This window comes from Ictidomys tridecemlineatus, chromosome 7, assembly GCF_052094955.1.
Source record: "Ictidomys tridecemlineatus isolate mIctTri1 chromosome 7, mIctTri1.hap1, whole genome shotgun sequence".
NCBI lineage: Eukaryota > Metazoa > Chordata > Mammalia > Rodentia > Sciuridae > Ictidomys > Ictidomys tridecemlineatus.
In genome coordinates, this window is record NC_135483.1 from 15326927 (window position 1) to 15353685 (window position 26759).

The 26759-nt window shown below is 37.6% G+C and overlaps 1 protein-coding gene across 1 annotated transcript; it reads right to left on the bottom strand.

Annotated features, from left to right (window-relative positions):
- Positions 1-2099: 2099 nt before the first annotated feature.
- On the bottom strand, positions 2100-26759 carry Sqle (squalene epoxidase). Its single transcript, XM_005316162.5, has 11 exons — positions 26375-26759; positions 21836-22088; positions 15216-15396; positions 13977-14073; positions 12823-12936; positions 12566-12737; positions 10275-10370; positions 5619-5761; positions 5082-5178; positions 3342-3429; positions 2100-2597 (listed from the first exon to the last, which is right to left on the bottom strand). Exons 1-11 carry the CDS (start codon positions 26663-26665, stop codon positions 2405-2407), a joined length of 1725 nt encoding a protein of 574 aa, XP_005316219.1. The 5' UTR covers positions 26666-26759; the 3' UTR covers positions 2100-2404.

Here is a 26759-nt window from a genome sequence, read left to right on the forward strand (position 1 = left end):
GCCAGTTGTCCTTCTGCTTATGATCTAAAACCTGCTTGTTCAACCCTTGAAAAAAAAAAAAAAAACTTCCTGGAAAGTAAAGATGGCTGTGGGTAGGGATGGTCCCCACCCACCAGAGGCTTGTAGACATGTGGCCTCAGCAAGACGTGTCACGTGTAGTGACTGCTCAATACATGTCCCAGATACTGTGGCAATTTCTGGTGTCCGAGGTTCACCATCCTCTGCCAGTCTGGTACCTCACGGTCCTAGCACCTCTTCTGGGGGATTCCTTAACTTCAGGAGCTCCTTCCTACCTCTTCCTTCCCCGCCAGAGTCCCCACAGATCTTGTCACTATTCATAAACTGTTTTACATTTTTTAAAAAATGATTTTGTAAAAGCATAACCATGACTTCTAACAACCTCAAAATCCGTATTCACTTCTACATGAAAACCACTCTGAGAAGGGAGCTGCCATTCTGCTGTGGCAACTTGGGACCTCAGCAACTTGGATGAGAGCAAGCAAAATGCTTTGCTCTGAACCTGAAGCCAGCCATGTTCTCTGGAGAAGAGAAGAACAAGCAAAGACAAAAGGTCACGTTTGGCTCTTAAAGGTCCCCCCAAAGGCTCATGTGCTGAAGGCTTGGTCACCAGCCTATGACACTGTTGGGAGGTAGATCCTTCAGGAAGTGGGGCCTAGTGAAAGGAAATTAGGTTGAAGGGGGTCCCTTGAAGAGGATAGGGGACCCTGGCTTATCCTTTCTCCTGCTTCCCAACTGCCACATGAGGTAAAGTGACTTCCTCCATCTGGTCATGCACTCTCACCACAATGTACAGGCCTGTGGAGTGAAACCTTTAAAACCGTGAGCCAAAATAAATCTTTCCTCCTTTTAGGTTAATTATCTCAGGTATTTTGTCACAACAACAGAATGCTGGAACACAAACAAAACCCAGATTCCCATAAGTTCTTGAGGGGTTTATCAAGCTGCCGAGGAGGAAGCACTAATGTGCAGTCAGGAGGCAACTTTTGAGTCTGGTTCTGCCCCTGGGTAAACCTTGTTCCCAGCCAGCCTTCATCTGCAGTTTGAGGGCTAAACCATTTGGGGGGGGGGGTCCTTCAGTTTTCTGATTTTATAAGACATTTCTTTTGTCCAAAGACCTCAAATCCTAAGCTACTAAAGCGCGGGGGGGGGGGGGGGTGTGATTTTACAAGCTTTATTTCACTATCACAGTGGGAAGAATTTTAACAGGGCCCAGTAGAGAGGAAGGGAAGCCTCACTGCCCACGGACATGGCATCAAGGCTCAGGGCAGGTTTTTTTGGATTTCTCTTTTTTTTGGGTGGTGCTGGGGATCAAACCCAGGGCGTCAAGCGTGCAGGACAAGCACTCCACAATGAACTCTACCCCCAGTCCAGGGCAGGACTTTGGTGTTGCTCAGCTTGTAAGGAGCTGGGAAGTCTCCTGCCCTGCAAGCCTGGTGCCTGGGAACAACCAAATCCCAAAAATATCTTGCTGTTTCCATTTGTAATCAGTTAATGGTAAGTGCACAGTGAGAGGTTTAGTTCTCTGTAAAAAGAAAGCCAGCAGCCACTACAAAGTTTTTAATCAGAAAACAGAGTGTTGGGCAAGGCAGAGAGGATCTCACCAAGCCAAGTGAGTCCAACATAAACTCTGCTAAAACAAGCAAGTGCTGTCTGATCCTGATTTTGCTAGTGATTTGGCCAATCAAGTATTTTCTTAAGTAAATGAAAAAAATTAAAAACGGAAAGAAAATGTTATTGTAAATTTTTACTGATTTTAAGGCATTGTTCCAGCTCAGACAGGCACTTACTTGTCCGTTCACTGCTTCCTGAACACTGCCAGCCTGGCTGATTAGCGTGTTGCAGGGGGATTTATAAAGTCCTTGGCTGCTGTTCATGAAGAGGCATGATATTTTCGAGAACTCAGAACTGCCTCCCTGGATAGCTGAGGGAAAGAAGGTCCAGAGACTTGAAGGCAACTTCCCCAAGTCACAGTTAATGAGCGCATTAGGTTTTGCTCTCCACTTCCCATCCCTCTGGGCCACTTCCATTGTGGTGCAGCTATGTAAAGGACTCCAGGACAAGCAGCAAAGACACCAGGGTTCACTCTTCATTTTATTTGCATGTCCCAAGACTCATCCCCAATACTGAAATCAAAAGAAAAACTGAAGTTTTTCCATGTTAGTGCTAATTTATGGTAACAACCATATCTTTTAAATATCTAACTTATTTTACCCTTCATTTTAAATTGAAAATTAAGGCATATATTTACATGCTTATATACAAAAACATCACAAAGAAAGTAATCCCAGTCTTGGTTCAAGAGTGGCCACTTCAGAAGTGGTGGGCACACAGCTGTTTCCAGAATTTCTCATGGGACTTGAATTACACATGATCCCCTCTGAGCTTAATGAACCATATACTTCATTTCTGAGTAAATTAGAGGAAATATCACAGAACACGCTTTGTACAAGACAGCACCAGTACTGAAAAGGGCTCGGGGTTTTGTGATCCACGGTTCCGATTTAAAGCAAAAATATGAGGCATAGACTGCAACAGCAAAGAAGTGTCCAATTAAAACCAGAGGGTTAGGAGACAACCTATAAAAGAAAAGTTAAAAACCCAGAAATCAGAACATATTCATAAAAGATTCCAACTACATGTCATCTGTAACACTTAACACATTCCACATTTCAGAGGACTCCACCGGTTTGTCTATTACAGACGGTAGCAAGCAAAAGTAATTTCTTATATCTACATTTCCCTTTCAGAGAAGCCAATAAACTCCACTCAGCCTCATTCAAGTCATATATTTTGAGCTGTTTTCTGTCACTAAACTTGAGGGCACAGGCTAACATACTAGATGGCCTGGTCTATTGGAGTCTAGGTTTAAAAAAAAAAAAAAGTCAGTGCAGACATTCATTACAGATGAATGTAAAATGACAAATAATTTCACTTTGCAGATTTTCAAAGAATAGTCCCACTTCTGTCTACATTGTTAGAACTATTAACAGCTTCATGATTCAATGAAGCGCTTCAATTCAAATTTATCAGTTACTCGTAGCTCCCTCAGATGGGATCACTTCGGACAGACCCATAGGTAAAGAAACAATTCCAAAATTTCAATTTTAATCAAGGGATTTAGTCTCCCTCTACAGCCAGTTCTGGTCAGTGCTATTTCCTGGAGGTAAAACTCTGGTTAAGTGTGGCCTTTTTTCATGTCTTGGGGCCACCTTCTGATTGGAATACTTACGGATGATAAAATGACAACATGTCTAAGGAAGAAAGACTTGCTTAAACTGAAAAGTCATGAGAAAATCCTCTGTGCCATCAAAACAACTTACACAGAAAGCAGCCCAACCGGACCAGCCACACATTCTCCACCAAGTTTGAAATAAAGAAAACAGGCTTTTCTTAGTTGATGCAGGTAATCTAAAATAAAATTTAAAAATTAGTTTCAGTCAAAATATTCACACATTTATATTAGGGTACTAGTGATATGGCAGGAAAAAAATAATGAAGACAGAACAGATGCCAAACCTTACAGCTAAATTTTAAATATCTAGTCCTAGAATTTCAATTTAAGACTTCTTTTAAATTCCACAATCAACATTATATGGTAATACAAATATGAATGAACTTGTTAATGTCAGTAAATGATCATTAACATTTAGGTCCAAGAAGTGCTTGGCAACTTAACAGTTGCTTAAAAGTTATTTATTTGATTTCATGATAATGCAAATAGTGTGCAAAGTCCTCAAAATTGTAGAAACCAAATTTCCAATCTCTGAGATGTGCAACCCATATCTGTAACTAGGAAGTAAATTACCAAGTTAAAAAGAACAACTCTGAGCAGTAACTAATCATACTGCCTTATATATGTATAGTTTAATACTTTTCAATTCATTAAACCTCACAATATAGCACATAATTATTTCTCTAGCAGTTTAGATCACTGTCTTTTTGAGATATGCCACAAGTTTTCTTTACAACAAATTTTTTAATAAAAGATTGAATGGAAAAATAAATATTTTCTAAAAGGGAATGTAGTAGATAAAGAAACTTTTGTTCCAATACAGTTCTTTCCTCCTCCAATCTTTTATTAATTTCCTAACTTCTATTTTATTGGTAGATTTAGATTTATAAGGTAAGAATTCAAGAGCTTAGAAAAGCTTAGAAAGAATAGCTAAGAAAAACTCGAAACTTAACTATTATTTTCTTTTTATTTGCCCAACCAGTCACTTTAACTTCCATGAGAGTGAATGGTTTGGTAAATCACAATCAAAATGAGTTATTTTTTACTTTTAGGAAGAGTTGATGGTTGTAGAAGCTACAGAAAGCATTTATACTGTATCACCTTTTATAATCAACAAAGAACTTAGAGCTCAAAGCATTTGAGATTTTCTGATCAGGAATGTTCAACCTGTATATAGACTGTCCATTACCTCTCCACAAAATGGAAACAGGAATATTTCAAATAAGGAAAGGGTTGGGGCTGGGGCTGGGGCTGGGGCTGGGGCTCAGCGGTAGAGCACTTGCCTAGCATGTGTGAGGCTCTGGGTTTCAATCCTCAGCACCTCATAATTATAAATAAAATAAAATATTGTGTCCAACTATAACTAAGAAAATAAAATACTTAAAAAAAAAATAAGGAAAAAGTAAATGCTTTCTGCTGCCTGTATATTGTAATAGGGGAGAAACTACACTTGATTTGAAGCTCCTGTTCATTTTATAAAATATTACCTTAAAAAAAATTTAAACTACTGTTCCGGAAGAAAAAGACCACATGAGAAAGACCTTGCATCACGATCTCATTTGAGGATATGTATGATCTAATCTGGACCAGAAAAATTCAAAACAGTGCAGACATTGAGGTACTGCCAATAATGTTGTCTAAGGAAAGTCAACTGACTTCCAAAGTGGTAAATACATCATGATTAGAAACTAAAAATCCTGCATAAAGATGAAGTTAAAAAGAACTAATTTGGGTGACATTTTTATGTCTGAACTAATTACTAACTTTCATAATTAGTTTCCTTTCTATGCAATTTAGTAATATTTATTGAAAGAAAATCTACACTTACCATCTGTGGAAGAAAATAATTCATAAAGCGCTTGGGCAAGGACATTCACAACAAAGGAATGAGACTTTCTTCTTGACCAATAGAATGATTTTTTGGCCTAAAAATTGAAAAGATCACTTATTATAGAGTAATGGTTTGGGGACATAAACTGACATCTATAATCACCTCAAACTGATATTTACCCTGATGACTATCTGTAAGTGATATTGCCTTATGTTTATCATTTACCCCCCCCAAAAAAAAGAAATCCAGAGCAAAGGGCTCATTATATAATTCTGAAGCTAAACTTACAACCACTATGAACAAAGTGGCCCAGAGCAACCTGTTGTTACATAATATTAAAATCCAGAAATTTAAAGAAATTCTGTAAGATTTACAGGTTGCAATTCAGGTTCTTTAAGCCTGGGCAAGAATGCCTAAGAACCCTCAAAAAGTACAGACTCCCAGACATAGATTTCCCCAGCAGATCCCTCTTGCTCTGAGCTCCTAGGAAAAAAATCAAACACGTTTTTGTCAAAGAATGATCTGAAATCGTGCCTGGAAAATGGCTGTATCATCATACAGGTCAGGAATGCCCTTCAGCAGTTTTCTCCACAGTTTTATATCTTTAAAGGCAACAGTCATGCCACCACCAGTAAGAGGGTGCCTCAAATTATATGCATCTCCCAAAAGAAGAACACCTGTAAGGAGAGGCAACAAAGACCAGTCATTCTGGAGCCACTCCATGCATGAGACAAAACACAAAAAGAAAAAATGATCACTCTGTTAACATACACATTATTGATATGAACTAGCAAAGACAGGAGTGTGAAAAAACAAGGGAATAAACCATGACTAGAATTGGTTGAAGCAAAAGTTGATTTACTCAGTATTTACTAGGTGCTTAACATTGCCAGGCACTGGAGACACAGTGACAACAGAGTATGGTCTCTGTCCTGAAACTGACTCATGAATCTTATTCTAGGTTCAACAAAGTCAACATATTTATATTTCTTTTTCAAAAGAAAACGTGAAAAAAATGAAAAGAATCTATGGGCATCCAGGCATAAAAAGCAAGTCTTCAGGCAGGGCACCGCTGAGGTTGCCAGCACATTCACGGCTGGCATCCTGTAGAGCCATGTCTATACAGGCCTACGGAAAAGAAAGCAGGCTGATACCCAGCACGCTGCAGTCCAAGTAGATGACAACACAGGCCTCAAAGTCATCGGATGTTAATTAGGAGAATAAACTTTGGCTGACTCATCTGAAAACTAGCTCCCCTGTGGGAAGCCACTCTGGAAAAACGCCCTTCAGTCCTGAGCAAGAGATACTGAACAATTCTTATGCCCCCACAAAGCTTGAGCTTTACCTCCATTCTGATAATGAGGCGTGGCTCCAGGAGTAGGTGAGGTTGAGTCACAATCACCTGTTCCTTTGGATTACTACCCCTTGCCTTTTGTTTCTAAGAAACAGCATCCCCCAATAAAAGCCAGCCCCAGAATGTGCACTCCCGCCTTCTCTCATCAGCCTCTCCTGATTTTCTCCTGCCCGCCTGTGAGCCAGGGAGCCAGGGAAACCATCCTGAAGCTTATAAAAAAGTATTACATGTCTGCATAGTATTTTGTGTCACCCCAAATTCTGACGAGTGACTTTGGTTTAGTTGCCCTCATTGCATGGGGGCAGCACTCCCCTGAATCAAAACCACAGAAGCAAAAAGCCCACAAAAACTCCAAGTGCACTTCCTAATGAGAAGCCAGACTTGGGCTTTACCTTGCAAGACTCCTAATCCTAAGGACAAATGCTTACTTAATGAACACAACATAGAGTGACTTTTAAACAAAGCACTGACTCAATTTTGTTTAATAGATAATAATAATAATAATGTTAAGGTGGTAGAATTATGTATAATTCTTTTCTGTAAAGTCATATTATATTTATACCTAATTTTTAACTAAAAGCAAATGAAACAAAAAAACATTAGTTATTATTAATTATAATAAACATATTAATTGATAAAAAGGTGGCTTCTAAATGGTAATTCAAATATTTAATTAAATTAAATATTTGATTAGAAGGTATTCTAATACCTTCATTAAAAACCACAATCCATGATCTAGTTTCTTTTCTGCCTTTTCTGTGGAACATCCCCAAACCCACCAAGGAGGACACGCTGTTTACTTCAACTTGGCACTGGCTTCCTTCATCTTTACATTAGTTTATTCACTGGTTTATAGCTTTTTATGCATATGTCTCTACAGCAGGCTGCAATCTTCATGATCAGGAGCACAGTGTCCCAAGAGCTCGGAGGCAGCCTCTCCTCCAGACCTGTGTTCCCAGTGGAGTTCCCCACACATCCCCAAATGCCCTACAGATACTTCATATTCACCTCTCCCTACACTTCCCTAAACTTAACTCTTTCTTGTTCCTGTGTCAGCAGATGGCTAACTATCTAAGCTGAAACCTGGATTCTACCAACAGACCTCACTTTCTCTATTACAATATCCATCTTAATCACCGAGTTTCACAGTCTATATCCTAGACATCACCCAAACCCTCTGTCTACTTTCCTCTTCACAACCGTAGTCCTGGCCTTTTATCATCACTCACATGGAATAAGTGGCTTTACTAATGTTTTAGTCTGAACTGTCCTCCAAATCATCTTCCACAACGTCAGAGTAATATTTCTAAAATGAAAATCTAATCACCCACCAACTTCAAAGCTTTCAATGAACTATGAAAAATAATAAGTTTGGTAAGATTTAAAAATAAAGGATAAATATGTAAAAATCAATTGCATTTGTGGGGAGCAGTGGCACATGCCTGGGGTTGTAACTTAGTAGCGGAGTGCTTGCCTTGCATGTGTGAGGCACTGGGTTCGAATCTCAACACCACATATAAATAAATACAATAAAAGTCCATCAACAACTAAAAAAAATTTTTTTAAAAATGAAGTTGAACCCCTTCCTCACACCATACGTACACAGAATATAACTCAAAATAAATCAAAGACCTAAATGTAAAAGCTGAAACTACAACCCTTAGCAGAAAGTATAAATATATAATCTTTGAGACCTTGGATTAGGCAAAGTGTTCTTAAATATGATATCAAAAGCACAGGCAAGAAACAAGTCAATCTATAATCCAACGGCTGGACGTTCTCTGACATAGGATGCTAACACACAACGGGATGGGGGGAGAATAGAAGTCCATTGGATTAGACAAAAGGAAATGAAGGGAAGGGAGAGGGGATGAGATTAGGAAACACAGTAGAATGAATGTGACATAACCTTCCTATGTTCATATATGAATACACCACCAGTGTAACTCCACATCATGTTCAACCAAAAGAATGGGATCCTAATAAGTTATACTCCATGTATGTACAATATGTCAAAATACACTCACTCTACTGTCATGTGTATCTAAAAAGAACAATTAAAATTGTTTTAAAGATTTTTTGAAAAGTACAAGTGAAAGAAGGAGAAGTAACCCAAATTTCATGACAATTAAAAACTTATATAGGGGCTGGGATCAGTTGGTGGAGTGTTCGCCTAGCACGTGCAGGGCACTGGTTTCGACCCTCAGCACCATATACAAATAAATTTTTAAAAAACTTATATACTCCAACAGATACCATCAAGGAAAATGAAAAGAAAATTCAATGAGAAAGATTTTGTAAATCACATATCTGAAAGGGATTTGCATCTAAAATATATAAAGAACTTTCAAAACTCAATTAAAAATTTTAAAATTTACCCAATTAAAAAATTAAAATCTGAATAGATATTTCTTTTTTAAAAAAATATATATTTTAGTTATAGATGGACACAATACCTTTATTTTATTTTATTTTTGGTGTGGTGCTGGGGATTGAACATAGTGCCTCACACATGCTAGGCAAGCACTCTCCACTGAGCCACAACCCCAGCCCTAGATATTTCTTCAAAGAAGTTAAACTGACTATAACCAAATAAAAAATATTAAACTTAATTATCCATGAGAGAAATGCAAAAAGCATGAGGTATCACTTCATACCAGTATACTAGGGATGGCTAAGAGCAAAATTACAGCAAATGTTGAGAATGTTAACTGGAAGCCTCATACATTGCTGATGGAAATGTATAATAGGACAGTTACTTTGGAAAATAGTTAGAGTCACTTAATGACCCAGCAATAAGGATCCTAGGTATATGCCCAAGAAAAATGAAAACATATGTCCACACAAAAACTTGTACATGATGTTCACAGAAGCATACTTTGTAATAACCCAAAAGTGGAGACAACCCCAGTGCCTAACAACTGATGAGTGGATGAACAAAACGTGATATGTCCATACAGTGGTTGCTATTTGGCCATGAAAACAAATGTAGGATGACATGCCACACACAAATGAACCTAAAAACCAAAACCAACCAATCAAAAATCATTATGCTAAATGGAAAGTCAGTTACAAAGGACCACATATAGGAAATATATTTCCTTACAATAAAAATACCTGTGAATATTAAGTGTACCTGTGGGGACACTTAAAAACCACTGAAGTGTATACTTTATAAATACGTGAGCTGAATGATTTGCAGATTATATCTCAACAAGGCAGGTACCAATTTTTTTTTCAATGATTTCCACTGCCTGGGGCACTAAAACTAAATGATAAACATATATTCCACCCATTTGCCACATAACACTCACCCTAGGCTCCAGTCATAGGACCTGAGATCTTAGAAAGTCCCACATCTCTCAAGAGTGGTGCCTTTGCAGATGCTTGTCCCTCTACTTATAAGTCTCTCATCTTACTGTCCATCCAATGGTCTCCCTCTCATCCTCCAGATGCAACTTTAACTTTATTTTCTGAGCAGTGCCCTGCCTAACCAACCTCCCTGGCTTGCACAGCCCTTCACAGGGCATCTGTGGTCCCAAGAATGGGTTCTTATTATGAACTCCATCCACACATTGTGAAATCACCCTCTAAGTTCCTAACTAGAAACTGTCTTCTCCAGGGGAAGGATTGACTTTTAACTTCTGTATCCCCAAAGAATAGCACAATGACTCAAACAGAGCCAATATTCAGCATTAGCCAAATATATCATAACATTAATTTTGGTATTAGTAATTCTACATCCCATGTGTTATTCACAGTGCTACTACACACTTAATCACATAGGTCACTGGGAATATTGAATCCTTTATAAAGTAAGTCCAACAAAATAATACCTCGTTTGTTTACTGGTGAAGGAGGAAGAAAGCTTGCTGGCATGGCTCGCAAACGAGAATTCTGAATGCCTTCTAGGAATGGTTCTTTCAGGTGATCTACAATAAATGTATAGTTCATAACATTTCAATTTAAAACTATCCAGTATACAAACATCAAGTACAAACAAATACCTACTGTACATCTGTTATGGTTGTTACATATATCCATGTGATCAAGCAAGAAGTAGCTATTTATTAATTACATTATTAAGCACAAATCAAGAACTAATTAGCTGTTTTATTAATCAAATTATTCATTAAGCACTTAGTTATTCATGCTAAGGCATGACTAAGGTATCTATGAAAATACACATATACAGCTGAAAGAACAAAGAAATTAAAGGAAGTCTGAGACAAAAGTCAGATGAGACAGGGAAAAATCCATGCACCTCTCTTCCAAATGTTAACTGACAAATTTAATTTATTGCAATCAACATATTCTGAAAATATTAGATAAAATACTACACCAATTCATAAATAACATACTAGAAAAAGAATCAAATTGAGAGGCACAGGCCAGCTCTACCTGTCTGAGCTTCAGTTTCTTTATCTATATAATGAAATGATTGGATTAGCTCTTCTCTCAGATACTTTTGAAGTTTTGTGCTTCTACTTGGATGGAAAGTGAACTGTCCCACAGTCCCCAGTACGAGAATGAAGGAAAAGAAAGCCTATGTTAAAACTGTCACACTCACACAAGGAGTAGAACCTCAGTATTCTAGTCAGTATTAATATAAATCCTCAAATAGTTCCTGTCAATGATTTCAGGGCAGCCTGTTCCGTTTAACCTCTAGTTTGCAGAAAACAAACAAACAAAAAATACCAAATCTACAATAAAAGAAATTCAACGTTAAAAAGTCAGGTAATGAATAATTCTTTTTCTAAATATATATACCTAATTTTCCCATCTGAAAGCTTCAAAAGTGGATTAACTGAGTGAAAATTTATCCAATGTTTCTATATTCATACATTCAAATAAAATGTCATTACTAAAAATCTACATTTGACTACTTTATTTCTATTAATACCTTGTTAGCTAAACAGAATGGTTTCACCTAGTTTAAAAAATAACCAACAAAAGCAGAATTTTTGTTTAAAGGTACTTATACCAAAGATAGTTTCCTATTATTAATCAAGTATCATGATTAATAAGCAGAGTTTTCCTTCAACATTTTTGTCAAAAATTTTTCTTTCGTTCCCATGCTGGGGTTTAAACCATAACCAGGACCTCACACATGCTAACCACTTAGCCACATCTCCAGCCCTTTTACCAACATTCTTAACAATTTACTTTTCTTTTCTACATCTTTCCATTCTCAATAAAAAGAAAATTTCAAAAAAAATAGTATCATAAGATATCTAAAAATCCCATAAATCATAAAGCCTTTGTATTCGATTCAAAACAAAATGACCTTGAAGATCTCCTACAGCTCTTAAAGTTCTGGGGCAGGCACGAGCCAGTCAGCCCTCAGCCAGTCAGTCCTGATATCAGTCTTGGCTCTGTGACCCTAATACAGGTTGAACATCCCTAACCCAAAATCTGAAACAAGAGTACTGACATGACACTCTGGAAGCATTTTGGATTTCAGATTTTTGTATTAGAGATGCTTAATTAGTGAAGTTTATGCAAATGTCCCAAAATCTGAAAAAAATCTGAAGTCAAACACTTCTAATCCCAAGTATTTTGGATAAGGATTACACAGTCTATACTTATCCTTAGAGAAGCTAAGCAATCTCTCATGTGTAAGCAATCTCTCATGTGTAAAGTGGGAACAAAGATGATGCCTACCTCATAGGGTGGTTGCATAGATTAAAAGAAATCACATTTGTAAAACACTTCTCATGTGGTAGACTTGCAATCAATAGTAGCTATCATTACTCCAAAAGTCAAATACAAAAACAGTATAAGGGATATTTTAAGAATTCAAAGACTTTAGAGTGCTGTCCAGACTACCAAAAACAAAAAAAAACAAAAAAACTATACATGATAATGCTAACTATTTAGAAATCATGCTTCAATTATCACAAAAACATATTGGAACTAACTTTTTAAAAAAAATTTAACTAGTTTTCACTTTTTGATTGCCAGATGAAATAGTTCAGTACCAGAGAATCTGGCTGCATTTTTCACCTGCCATGTTTACCTCTATTTTAGTCTACTTTAGCTTTAAGGAGAACAGGAGACAGAGAGCCTTTTGTGAGATCTGCTTTCAGATTGTAGATTACAATGAGAGTAAAATCCCATTTCTTACCAGGAACTTGTGGGTAAATTTGTTCAGTCAGGTAGTCTCTTAAATTCCTTGGCATTTCTCCACGAATGTCAACAAGTACTCTAGTTTCACTGGATGAAATCTGGTAGATGAGAACTGGACTTGGGTTAACTAAAAGAAGTTCAGCATGATTGGCTTTAAACTGTGGTGCATTCTAAAAAAAATAAAATTAAATAAAAAATTAAATAATTTTCAAATTTCAAATTTTTTATTTTTCTGTAATTATACTTTTACAATACCTTCATAAGGAAGCCAACAAAATGAGATGAAACAGAAACTTTAGTGGAGACAAGATTTTTCCTAAACTTGGAGAAAAGCCCATCTGCAACAACAGTCAATGGAGCATGGAGTTCCTACAATACAGAAAGAAAAGAGTCAGCTAAATGGTTAGAAATTCACAGTACAGGTAGAAGAATGTGAATGAACAGATTTAAACATATTATCAGACAACACTATGGAGGGCAGTTGAACCATTATGTGAATGTAAGACACTGCTTGACCATCTTTAGAGACACTCGTGAGTTCTTGAGGATAAACTCCTTCTGCAGCTCTATCACTGAAACCAGGAGGAATTACTCCCCACTCTGATGCACAAGAGAGGAAACAGCTACAAGGCTAAATCTCGTAGAAAGACGACTAAATCTCATACAAAGTTCAAGGCCTAGTCAGATTCATTCTAGAATTTTTCAAACTTCACACAGTGCTTTTAATCAGTGGCTAGGGCTTAGAAGAATTTTTATAAATGGCTACATATGTATTAATATTACCACACTAAAGAAAATAAATACTTGAAAACTCTTTATTAGAATACAATTTCTAGGTGGGGATTGTGACCTGATCAAGCAGCCCAGATGGGCCCTGTGGCTCTCCCTCTTTACTACACCAACATAAGCATAACTATACTGTTTTTTTTCCCCCAAAAAGAGCCTCCTATTTCTGCCTATAACGATGTACATATAGTAATACTACTATGCTATACACTTAAAAAGTGATAAGAGGGTAAATTTGTGTTATGTGTAGTATACCACCATGAAATTTTTCAAATAAAGGCAGCAAAATCATTTTTTTTAAAAGATTCTCTTACTTTTGTATTTCTGCTTAAACAATTGCTCTTTTTATCTGAATCAACTGTTGATGACTCCTTCTTGCTAGTTCCTCTTTGCTTCTCTGCTGATGCATATTTCTTATTTCAGTTTTTAATACTGTTGGTATACTGGTTATGTTTTAACATTCTGCGGTGCTCTATAGGCAACGCTGCAATCTGCAACCCATCATGCTGCACAGGGCTTACAGAGACCTCAATGAATATAAGCAGGTGAGTACACTGTTTTTAAAAGGGAAGGATAAAAAGGGAAAACCTCTTTTAGGAAGAGAGAACCCTGGATAACCTCACCTTGATGTCTCCAGTCTCTTTGTCCTTGTACTGAACTCCTGTCACAGCATCATCTTCCTCTAACAACTGCAGCACTGTGCCTTCAATAAACTTGGCACTGAAGGATAAACAAACGGAAAGAAATTTCTATGGCAGCACACTTGAGCAATTTAAATTAGATATGATAAAGTCCTTATGCCTTAACTCCAGTTATAAACTGGACACATGTGCGCGCACGTGTGCGCATAAGGTCTAGAAGAATAAAAAGCAAAACCATTAGCAAGTTTTACAATTATGTGTTTTTATTTCATAATCTACCAACAAAGAATACATATTAGTGATAAAATGATATTAAAAGTATTTTTAAATATTTATGTTTTAGTGTTATGTGGACACGATATCTTTATTTTATTTCTATGTGTTGCTGAGGATTAAACCCCGTGCCTCATGCAAGCTAGGCGAGCACTCTACCACTGAGCCACAACCCCAGCCCCTAAAAATATTTTTAAAAGGAACACTAGATCTTTATCTTAATTCACTAAAAAGCAAAATGTATGCAGATAAATTATATACTTACACATATTTATTAATAGAAAGGGAAAAATTGCAATTTATTCAAATTATTAGGAACAAGTATTTTTAATCATAATCTCTACATTTTACTATTTTTATACAATGAATATATTCTACCTCCATGGATATCAAAGATCAAAGTCTTTTTAGAACCTACAGATAAGTCCACTTACTTCAACTTACTTAAGTTACTTAAGTGTCAACACACTTAAGTCTGTGTCAATCATGAGTGTCCTCATGTTCAAAACTTCCTTAGCTACAGCATTTAAAGGTTACAGGCAAATATTAAGTCAATAATCAAGAGAAGCAGCCAGTCCTGTCATACTAGGTTCTCAGTGAGATGGGAACAGGAATCTCTCCTTGTAATCCTCAGCACTGACTTATGGGTACACATGAATTTATGCTGCAGTTATATATAACAAGTATATCCTCTAAATTCAATAGAATCAAAATCACACAATTTTTATTTAGTCAAAGGAAAATTCTCTATAATTCTAAGTCATTGAAATGAAAATTCTCTATATGATCTCCTTAACAAAGGCAATGAATATAAACTCTTCTGATATTTTTATTTTATACCTATGTTCTAGAATATGCCTAAAATTTCCATAAAAGTTTATAAAAATCTTATTTGTACAAAGGCCAGATTTAACCCTTTAACATTACACAGCTGAAGCTTCATCTTACTTGGGCTCTGCCATGGCTGCTTTCCGGAGACCCATGATGAATCTTCCATGATGGAAAGCTCTTCCACTCTGCACTTGATTTTCTTCTGACAGAGGGTAAGGAATCTGAACCTCTGATTTGCTTTCCCGATCATGAATTATGTAGCCATTTATAGATTGGGCATCAAGACCTTCTACTGTATCTGCAAAACAATTCAGTTCAAAACAATCAAAAATTTTTTAATATGCCCAGAGTTATACTAGGTATCAAGAACAGAGATAGTGAAAATTAATCTCCACTACATAAAGCTACAAGATCATTTGGAGAACTAAACATTTACTATAACTATTTTAAAAATGTTGATGTTTCTAGATGATAATAAAGTCTTAGCAAATTTCAGGTACTTTTTAAAGATAACACAATTATTTCTGATCTGTAATTCTACTTTGCCTCAGAAAGACAAGCAAGAAAATGCAACATGAAATGAAGCCTGAGTTAAGCTGTCTGCCTACAATGACAGGGAACATATTCAGTTCTTAACACTATGTCAACATATAGATAAATGGATGTCACACACACACACAGACACACAGGGAAGAAAAAAATTTAAAAATTTTAAAAAATAAAATAAAAGGGTATATAAATGAAAATATCACATATTTTAGTTGTATTTATTACTATACATATAAGAAAAAAGTTGATTTCCCAAGACAAATGGAAAGGTATTGATGAGTTCAAAATATCTGTAAAAACTGATCTAGAATAAACTCAAAAGAGTAATTTTTGGTAAATCATATAATAGAAAAGCTAGCAGAAAAAAAAAACCACTGAATTCATTAGATTCATGTAAAGAGGGCTTTCTTTTTTTTTTTTTTTTTAATTTTTTTTTTTAAAGAGAGAGTGAGAGAGGGAGAATTTTTTTAATATTTATTTTTTAGTTCTCGGTGGACACAACATCTTTGTTGGTATGTGGTGCTGAAGATCGAACCCGGCTCGCACGCATGCCAGGCGAGCGCGCTACCGCTTGAGCCACATCCCCAGCCCTAAAGAGGGCTTTCTTAAGTTTAAATCAGTAAAAGCAACTGAAAAAGAAAAAGATTTTCAGTGGAAAAGATAACATTTTTAAAGTACCAATTGAAAATGATAAAGCAACACCTTGGGGAAAACATCAAACAAAAAGATAAAAATTTATATATAAAATTTACTCATTAATATCACAGAAAAACATTAAACACCAATAATAATGTGCAAAAAAAGGGTATTGGGTGTTCATGAAAAGCAATATAGGAACAGTCATCAAAAAAAATGCTTAAAACTTGATTTTTAAAAATTGAAGGAAACACCAAATCTAGCAAATTGCTGCTAAAGTTATGATAAACTAGATAAATCAACATTATACTAGTGATACAATAAATTATAACATTTAGAAAGTAATTATAACAATAATTATCAAAAATATGAAGAAGTTACCACCTTTTGAGTAATAATCATAATCTTGGAAATATAAGAAATTTATCCTAAAAATAATACATAATTTTTAAGTAATTTTTCAAGTTATATGCAAGAGTAAATTCACTATTACATTACCTCAAGAATAACTGAAAATAATCTAAACATTAATCTAAATTCAAACAGTAAATGAGATACATTATACAGTATTTATTGAGGAAATACTATGAATAAGCTTAAAATGATAATGATAAAGAAAGCTTAACCTAAGATTGAAAAGTGAATTTTGGCACACACATTAAAAGTGATACAGAGATTGGGGTTGTGGCTCAGTGGTGGAGCGCTTGCCTAGCACATGTGAGGCCCTGGATTCGATCCTCAGCACCACATAAAAATAAATAAATAAAATAAAGGTATGGTGTCCAGCTATAACTAAAAATAAATATTTTTTTTTAAAAAGTGATACAAGCCAGGCACAGTGGTGTGCGCCTATGATACCTGTGGCTCAGGAGGTGGAGGTAGGAGGATCTGAGTTTAAAGCCAGCCTCAGCAAAAGCGAGGTGCTAAGCAACTCAGTGAGTCCCTGTCTCTAAATAAAATACAAAATAGGACTGGGGATGTGGCTCAGAGGCCTAGTGCCCCTGAGTTCAATCTCCAGTACCAAAAAAATAAAGTGATATAAAGTTATGTTTAAACAAGCTATTGTCTAAATATCTGTGCCACCTACCTCTACCTCCCAGATTCCTATGTTGAAACCCTAAACCCCCCAAAGTGGTCATGTCAATAGTCCATTTTGCGCTGCTATAACAGAATACCTGAAACTGGGTAACACATAAAGAACAGAAATTTATTCCTTCACATTTTGAATGTTGGGAAGTTCAAAATCAAGGAGCCTGCCTCTGGCATATAAGAATCCACTGAGGCACGACCATGGAGATGTCCTGTGAGGCTAGATCTCTAGACGACTCTGTGTTCAGTTATTAGTTTGGGAGAATTTCTCATGTCTGATGTTGAAATATAAAACTAACAAATTCTGTCTCTGAATGTTGTCCCATTCGCCTCAAGTAAGCCTCTCATTCAAGGAGGTGACCAGAGAACCTGAAAGGACAGAGGTGGAACCGCCCTTCTTCGTAACGTCGTTGCTCCTTTATTCCAGGTTCCAGGTCCTACAGGCTTTTGCTTTTCTTTCTCACTTGCTGCTCCTTCTCAGTCCCCCTTATGGCTCCCAGTCACCTCACTAACTGCTATAATTAGAATGGCCCAGGGTCCAGTCCTGTACCTCTTCTTGGCAATATCTCCGTCTTGTAGCCTCATTTAAGTACTGTGGCTCCTCTCTCACACACACACACCTGACATGATTCATCAGCAAGTCCTACCAGAACCTGCCGGCTTCCCACACCTCCCTGCTGCCATCCTGTTCTCACTGATTCTGCAGCAACCCCCCCAGACATCCCTCCTCCTAACCTCACCACTTTACCATCTTTGCCACAATATTATCAGAATAATTTTAAATAATACTCTCAATCAAACTTTTAAAGCATGAGATTTGGTAATTCTTTTTAAAATTCTCCAGTGGCTTCCTTTCAGAGTACAAACCGAATCTTCAAACTGGGCAGCAAAATCCTCTGGGCTCCAGCCCTCTCCTTTCCATCCACCCCTTCACGGCTGCCCTTCCCTTCCTTCATTCACAAGGCTCAGACAGACACACCAGGCTGGCTCTGCCCAGAAGGCAAGGCTTACCCACTTGATAAGCTCTGCCTGGAATCTCCCCCTGCAGGCGTCATCAGGGCTCACTCCCTCCCCTCCCTCGGGTCTTCATTCAGTGTTATCTTCTCACTCTTTGAAACTGTACCTATCCCCTAAATCTCTATCCCCTTTTCTGATTTTTCTCTAAAGCCTGTATGAGCTTTATAAATATATATATGTATGTACATACACGCACACGCACACACGCACACACTCGAAATTTTATTTATTTATAATCTTTTATGACTCCCCCCCACTACCCACTAGGTCAATATTCTCCATGAGGACTGGAATTTTTTGTCTGTTTACTCACTACTGTACCTCGGTATCTAGGACAGAACCTGCCATACAGAAAATGCTTAATAAATATATGTTGAATGAATGTCACTCCTTTAGTCACCTCCTCCCTCTCTTGTATCAACAATTTAGCAAGACCCTGAGATAAAATATAAAAAAGGGCTGGGGATGTGGCTCAGTAGTTAAGCACTCCTGGGTTCAATCTCTGATACCAAAAAGAAAAAAACCCCTCAAGAATAGTTTTCTAGACTCAAATTTTTATCCAATCCAATTTTCTTGTCAATGTCAAAAATTGCCACATCCAATGGTCATTATCTATACTTGCCTGATCATTCACAAGCGACATGCCATGCCTGTCCTTTCATCTCCTAATATCCAGTCCCTCCTACTAGCAACACTCCCTTTTGTCGGATTAAATGACATCAAACAATTCTGGCTTTCTTCTACCATCCTGCCAGTTCCTTCTCAGTCTCTTTGCCTGCTTCCCTCTCCTACAGTCTTTACATATCAGTTTCCCAGGACTTGGTTTATTCTGTCTTCTCTTTTCTGCATACATTCTCTTTAGGTGATCTCAATCATTGCCACAGGTTTCAAATACCACAACATGCTGACAATTCTGAAATTTAAGACTCTGGTCAGCACAAACTGTTCCTCTGCACTCTCAGATTCATATATGTAATCTGACTTCTCCTCTTGGATATTTTGATAGGTTCTACCCAAATTTCCCCCATACCTGTTCCTCTCCCAGTACCAACATCTGCAGGCTGCTTAAAACAAAACATAGGAATCACTTTTGATATCACCCTATTTCTCCTATCTCACACCAATCCCTTTGTATGACATGATACTTCTGTCCCTTAATTTTATCCCAAATCTGTCCATTTGTCTTTTTGTCCTCTGCTACCATGCTAATCCAGATCTTCATCATCTGTCATTTGATCTTAGTAACAAGTCTCCCTAAACTGCCAGCTTGACTCCATACCCCAACATCATAATTTATAGTCTATTTTCCATACTGTATTCACATATTTTTTTATAATAGCATTGTTCAAATGGTAGGATATGATCAAATAGTGAACCATGAAACAAGTTTTGAATTGTGAATTGTACAATCAGGTGAAATCATGAAGACCATTGGAAAAGAAAAATAAAACAGATTCCATGGCTAGAAATGTAGCTCAGTGGTAAGGCAAGTGCTTAGCATGAACAAGGCTCTGGCCTCCCTCCCCAAGCACCACAAAAAGGGGGAAATTTTTTAGTCAGATTGAAAGATAAATGATATGTTGAGGCATGGTGTAAAATGTGTTACTGTGAGTAGCTGTTACAGGCTTGAAGCCACTCTTTTAGACAGAAAAGGAGATCATGCCCATTGCCTTTGAGGCCCTGTGTGATCTGGCAGCTGCCTACCTCCCCAGACTTAATTCCATGCCACTTTTTTGTAGTTATATCATCCACTACTTTCTAGTTATATAGTCTCCTTTTCAATTCCTTAAAAAAAGAGCAAACACATATATAGTGCCTCTAAGATGCCAGGCACTGTTCTGAATGCTTTAAAGATGCATGTAAATTAAGTTAATCCCAATAATTTAACTAAGAAACAGAAATTCTTTGTATGGCATTTTAAAAATAAGGTAACTAATACACAGAAGGTTCAGTTATTTTGTTTAAAGGTGCATTCTTAGGCAAGGTCACGCAGCTTCTGGGAGCTGGGGCTGTAGCTCAGTGGAAGAGCACTTGCCTGGGATGTTCGATCCTCAGCACCACATAAAAAATAAATAAATAAATAAAATATTTAAAAAAAAAAAAAAAGAGCCAGAGCTGGTGTGCAAACCCAGGTAATCTAGTTCCAGAATCAGTGCTTTTTATTAATACCCCATGCTTCATACCACACATCAAGTAAGCTGTTTCTAGTCCACAGCCTGGGTGTATTTGTACTCTGCTTCTCAAGAACAGTTTTTGTCTGCCTTACTCACCTTGGTACCCAGTACGCACCTCACGCAAGAAAGACAGTAAATAAATGTTCCCTAAATGAATATGACTGGTGCATAAAATGCATTGGCTGAATTATACTTAACTAAACAATTCTACTCAACTGCTCAGGAGGCTAAGGCAGAAGAAACAAGTTCAAGGACAGTCGGGGTAACTTAGCCAAACCCTGTCTCAAAATAAAATAAAAAGGGATAGGGATGTAGCTCAGTAGTAGAATGCCCACAGGTTCAAACCCCAATAGAGGAAGAAAATAAAAAGAGATTCTAGGCAATAACACTATAGCAAGAAACACACTCCATAACACTCCACAAATGATAGTTTATTTTATTTCTTTTTTGGAGGGTATTGGGGGATTGAACCCAGGAGCGTTCTACCACTGAGCCCTTTTTATTTTGAGACAGATTCTCCTCTAAATTGCTGAGGCTGACCTCAAACTTGCCATCCTCTTATCTCAGCCTCCTGAATAGCTAGGATCATAGATGTGCACCACCATACCTCTTCACCTTTTACTAAATTTCATGTCCTCATTGTGTGAGTTTTCCAGGTTCTTAATTTTTTATTTATTTTTTAGTTGTAGATGAACACAATACCTTTATTTACTTATCTTTCTGTGGTGCTGAGGATCGATCCCACGGCCTCACACACGGTAGGCAAGTGCTCTCTACCACTGCGTTATAACCCCAGCCCCCAAATCCTCAATTTTGACCATTACAATTTTGTAGACATTATATCTCACTGAGTCTACTTCATATCTCCTCATACAATTGAATGATTATGTTTCCCTTTGCTTTGATTTTCATGCAAATTTATTTTTAATTTTATGTTTATTTATTTATTTATTTTGGTGCCAGGAGTTGAACCCAGCAACACTTAACCACTGAGCCATACCCACAATCCTTCTTATTTTTTTATTTTGAAACAGAGTGTCATTAAGTTGCTTAGGGTTCACTAAATTGCTGAGGCGAGCCTTGAACTTGCAAGCTTCCTGCCTCAGCCTCCCAAGTTGCTGGGATTACAAACATGTGCCACCACACCCAGAAAATATAGTTTATTTTTTAAAAGAAAATAAAATGGAATACCCATTTACTATCCATAGAATAATATACAGTGAAGAGTGTTTACTTATACTACATGACTCTCTGAAAATCCATAAAACCTACCTCCAAGACCCAGGTCTCTCAGAACATGACAACCACCTGGCTGCAGAAACTCTCCAACTATTCTGTCAGGTTCTTTTAAATCTCTTTCAATTACAGTCACCTTTCTTCCATCTCTGGAAAGCACTGCTGCCAGAGCAGAGCCAAGTATACCAGATCCCACGATGATAACTTCTGGATCATTTAGAGAAGATGTTGACACAGAGGTAGCTGCTCCTACTGAAGTTGTTTCTGAAATATTGTTTCCTTTTCTGTGCTGTTTAATAAAAAAGAAAATTATGTTTCCAAATTCGTTAGCTTTGTATCATACTACCACCATATAGATGCACTGGACTTCATAAAACCAAATGAACTGCTACTTTTTTAATTTTTTTGGTAACAAGGATTGAACCCAGAGGTGCTTAACCACTGTGAGGATGGCCTTAGGCTGAGCCTAAGCAACTCCATTTTAAAAACTCCAGTTTGAAACCTGCAGTCTCACCAGGAACACTCACAGAGTTCTCCAATATGGCCTCAAACAAGTTACTTCCTCTCACCCTGCTCAACAGAGTGAAGCCTGGCAGGCTATCCTCTCTTATCCTGATAAGAGGGAAAGGTGAGAAGATCAGGGTGGAGACCACCAGATGTTTCTGACATTGGTAGCTGATAAGGATTACAAGGAGGGTCAAAAAAACCCCAAATTTAGTATAAATAATAGAGCTGATAAACAGAGATTCAGCCAGCAGAAACAAGGATGCACTGGAGGATGCACTGGGGCTGGAGAGCCTGATAAGGACTTGACAGCCCATCACTTGTCAGTTTCCTGATCCTCTGCATGATCCTCACCGCTCTCAAATGCTACTGTCTCCTCTGGACCTTGATGAGAGCCACAGCTTCTCCCTACAACCCATCTGCTTGTCCTCTCCAGGAAAAGCCTGCCTTGGTTTGGACCTGATCACCGCGGTCTGAGTAAGTGTGCATCTACTGGACATAAAGCTTAAGGCTTAAGACTTCTGAACTTAGCAGAAGAGGGAATGTCTGTCATTAGCCTATCATGATTAAGTGTGTTTGCAGTGCTTAGAATTAATCTAGAATTGGTTGCTATGAATTGATTATGTCTATTGCAGTGCCAGCATTAAGGATTGTCATTTTCTTGATTAAGAACCTATAGTGTAAAATTGTATTGAGTAATTTGAGTGAATAAAGCATTGAAAGGGGCAGAAGCATGTGGACATTATTTATTTCTTCGCTCCCCCTAGCGACAACCACTGAGCAAAATCCCCAGCTCTTTTTTTATATTTTATTTAGAGACAGGGTCTCACTGAGTAGCTTAGGACCTTGCTAAACTACTGAGGCTGGCTTTGAATATATGATCCTTCTACCTCAGCCTCCTGAGTCACTGGGATTACAGGAATGCTCCACGGTGCCTGGTGAACTGCTACATTCTTAAACCTAGACCATAAATAAAAGTCAATCATGTTAAAATATTGATTAAATAAAAATGTTATCTCAATAAAATTAAACATATATTCCTTTTTCCAAGCTTGTTATTTAGAAAATGCTGTTATATAGATATATGTAGTTATATATACCAAGCTAAACATAATAAATACCTTAAAAAGGATTCAAAGACATATTTGAGGACAAATTCTATCATTACTCAATTCTTTAAATATAGACTGAGCATCTATGAGATGCAAATCTCTTACAACTTCTACTTTAACTTCATGCTACTCACTATTCAATACCTTGTAAATATTTCTTTTTTGGTACTAGGGATTAAAGCCAGGGGCACTCAACCACTGAATTACATGCCCAGTCCTTTTTATTTCTTATTTTGAGACAAGGTTTTGAAAAGTTGCAGAGGGCCTCACCAGGTTGCTAAGGCTGGCTTTGAACTAGCGATCCTCCTGTCTCAGCCACTCCACTCTCTAGGATCACAGTTCTGTGCCACCACACCCAGTCTTTTTAGATATTTCTAAAGACATTCATCCTCCTTCCAGATTTTCACTGGAAAAGCAATCTAAAATCAGTTTGATTCATACAACAAAAAGACTGTCAAGTCCTGGATACAAATCTATTAATTGAAGGTTACAAATTAATAAAATTATAAAAGAACAGAATAACTCTATTGCCCCTTGGGGTTGGTTTGACTTGACAACAATTTTAGTCCTTAACATACAAGCACATATTTAGTTTTTTCCTTCCTTCTCCAAGCCCCCATCCTAATACTCTTTTTAAGTGCCTAGTCAAACAGTTGGTCCTCCAATTTAGGGATAAAGGCAAACATTAAACCTATCATTGATTGGACAGCAAAAACTTTCACTTTGATCATAGAAGATGAAAGAGTCATGTTTTGAGAGATGTTTGCCCACTAAGAATTACAGTGTTCATTTTCTAAAAAGAGCAATTCAACCTAGTAATAAATATTTGTTCTTAGAAGGTGAATTCACAGATTTGAAAACATAGCAGATATAGAATTTGCAAGAAATCATCTTTCTTGCAGTTCTCTGACCTTAATGGTTAAGGTGAGACTACATGCCATTCAAAGAGGTTTTAGATAAAGAACTTGGGCCAAATATAGGAAGGTGACAAAGTCTAAATTCCTTTAGAATTTTAGATGTTCTGTGATTCTAATGTTCACCCAGCATTCTCTTCCTCTATAATGGACTGAGGGCTATCCATTCCATTTTTTTGTAACTTCTAAGGAGAGAAGATAATAAAATCTCTCCTTCCCATCACTGTTTCTTAATGGCTAGAACAACTGATTATCCTTAAATTACTGTTCTAGGAGCAAGACAAGTCCTCCCCTTTGTCATATTAACTAATCATTTCTCATTAGATTTTTCTTCCTAAAAGTTTTCCTCTCTTTACACACACACACACACACACACACACACACACACACACATACACACACACACATCTGCCCTCTCTCCTAGAAGGAGTGCTCTGGAGGAAATCAAGACTTTCAACTTTCAGAGTCTGATCAATAGTGGAAATACAAATAATACAAAGAAGAACTTAGAGCTCAACAGACCACAGTCTAGCTATTCCCTCCTTTCTAAGGAGGGAAGAGAAAGCTTGAGGCATTCATTCACAATACAGAATCCATATCAACTACTGGCTACCCAATTTTCCTGCTCCAAAATTTCTCAACACAGTATGACAGTAACAGCATTCCAGCCACCTGGACTAGTGCTCAGTGACCCAAGGGAAGTTACCTCAGACAGAAACACCAGAGTTTCCAAATTGAGAATTACAGATCCCCTCTCCTACCTTTACTCCTCCTCCAACCCACTCGCCCAGCAATTCAACAGCCCTCCTCCAAAGCCTCCTAACAGAGGTGTGCTACCTTTAGACTAATGTTAATAACTACTAGTTATTAAATGGCTATGGACCAGGCATTCTGCAAATATTAAATCATTTAATTCCCTAACTACCAACAAGAGTGGTGCCATCCCCATCTGTTAGAAAAGGTAACTGATTCTTATAAAAATTAAGCAATTTGCCAAAAGACTCACAGTCGGAAATGGTAGAACAGAAATTCTCAGTCAAGTCCCTCTCTTCTATAATGTGCAATGTGCATACAGCAAAATGATACAAATCCACAACTCTACATTACTTTGTGACTCACCCTAAGAAGCCATATCTCTCTGGGTCTCATGCTCTAAGCCTCTCACCTGCTATCCCTGCTTCCATTCTTGTACTCCTAGAATCCATTCTCCATTTCACAACTAGTTTGACCTTTTTAAAAAGTCAAAAATCAGGGCTGGTGAAATAGCTCAGTTGGTGAAGTACTTGCCTTGCATGCACAGCGCCCTGGGTTCAATCCCCAGCACCAAAAAAAAAAAAAAGTCAAAAATCCAGCATACTTACTCCCATGCTTAAAATCTCTAGTGCTCTCAGGGAAAGTCCAAGGCCAATGGCAAACAGTCCCTTCAAGACCTGGCCTCTAGGACCTGTCCCCCTCATCTACCACTGGCCTCCTCCACTGTCTTCAGAGGAGCCATGACTTCACCTGTATTTTAAGACAGGCCCGATTTAGGAACATCACCACACTGTGGACATGATTCTACCATTCACTTGACTTAGGATGAGCTAATTCACACAATGTCTCTATGGATTAGGGAACATGGGCTCTTTGCCCAAGGTTTATTTAAAATGCAGTCACTTTCCCCAGTCAGCTGTCACTTATTATAAACAGTACTTACAAGTTTCTTTCTTTTCAGGTATAAATACAAACCTTACCCAAGGATTTAAACAAACCATATTTTTCCATCAGCAAAAGCAATTCAATCCTCCTTAAAAAGGAATTCTAACATTGATTAGGCATTTCCTAATTAAATCAATATCCAACCCCCATGTGAGGATCAGTCGATGGTAAATTAAACAAATGTTTTCAATCTTTTCTGGTATCAAAGATGTAGCCAAGGCACAGGGTTTTAGAACTTTCAACTAAATGAGAATTTATACTAGAGTATCTAAGATGCCACCTTTTGCATTACCCCAGTCGTAATTTTAAAATAAGACATTCATTTGCTCTCTTTTAAGTCAACCTACCCTCCTGGACTCTAGCTGCTCCTTCTTTTCTGATCCAGGGGGTGGCTTGGCCCAGAAGAAGCCAATAAGTGGCAAAGCTGAGAGAATATCTGAGAAGAGGGCGAACTGAGAGCCACTCTGCTGGCGCCCCAGGACGCCCCCATTTCGGTGGCGAAAACGGTAGGAGAGCACCAGGCCCAGCGACAGGAACACCAGCACGCACAAGAAGAGCTCCTTGTTGGCCAAAGTGATGAAGTCCCCGCATTTCTTATAAAAATAGGTGAAAGTGGCAATTCCGAGAAAAGTCCACATGATGCCAAGGGCTTCTTTGGTAGTACCGACCAAGGTTGAAATTCTTTTCTCCCCGCGGTGGGAGTTTGGTAATTAGAGGCTCCCGACAAATCCT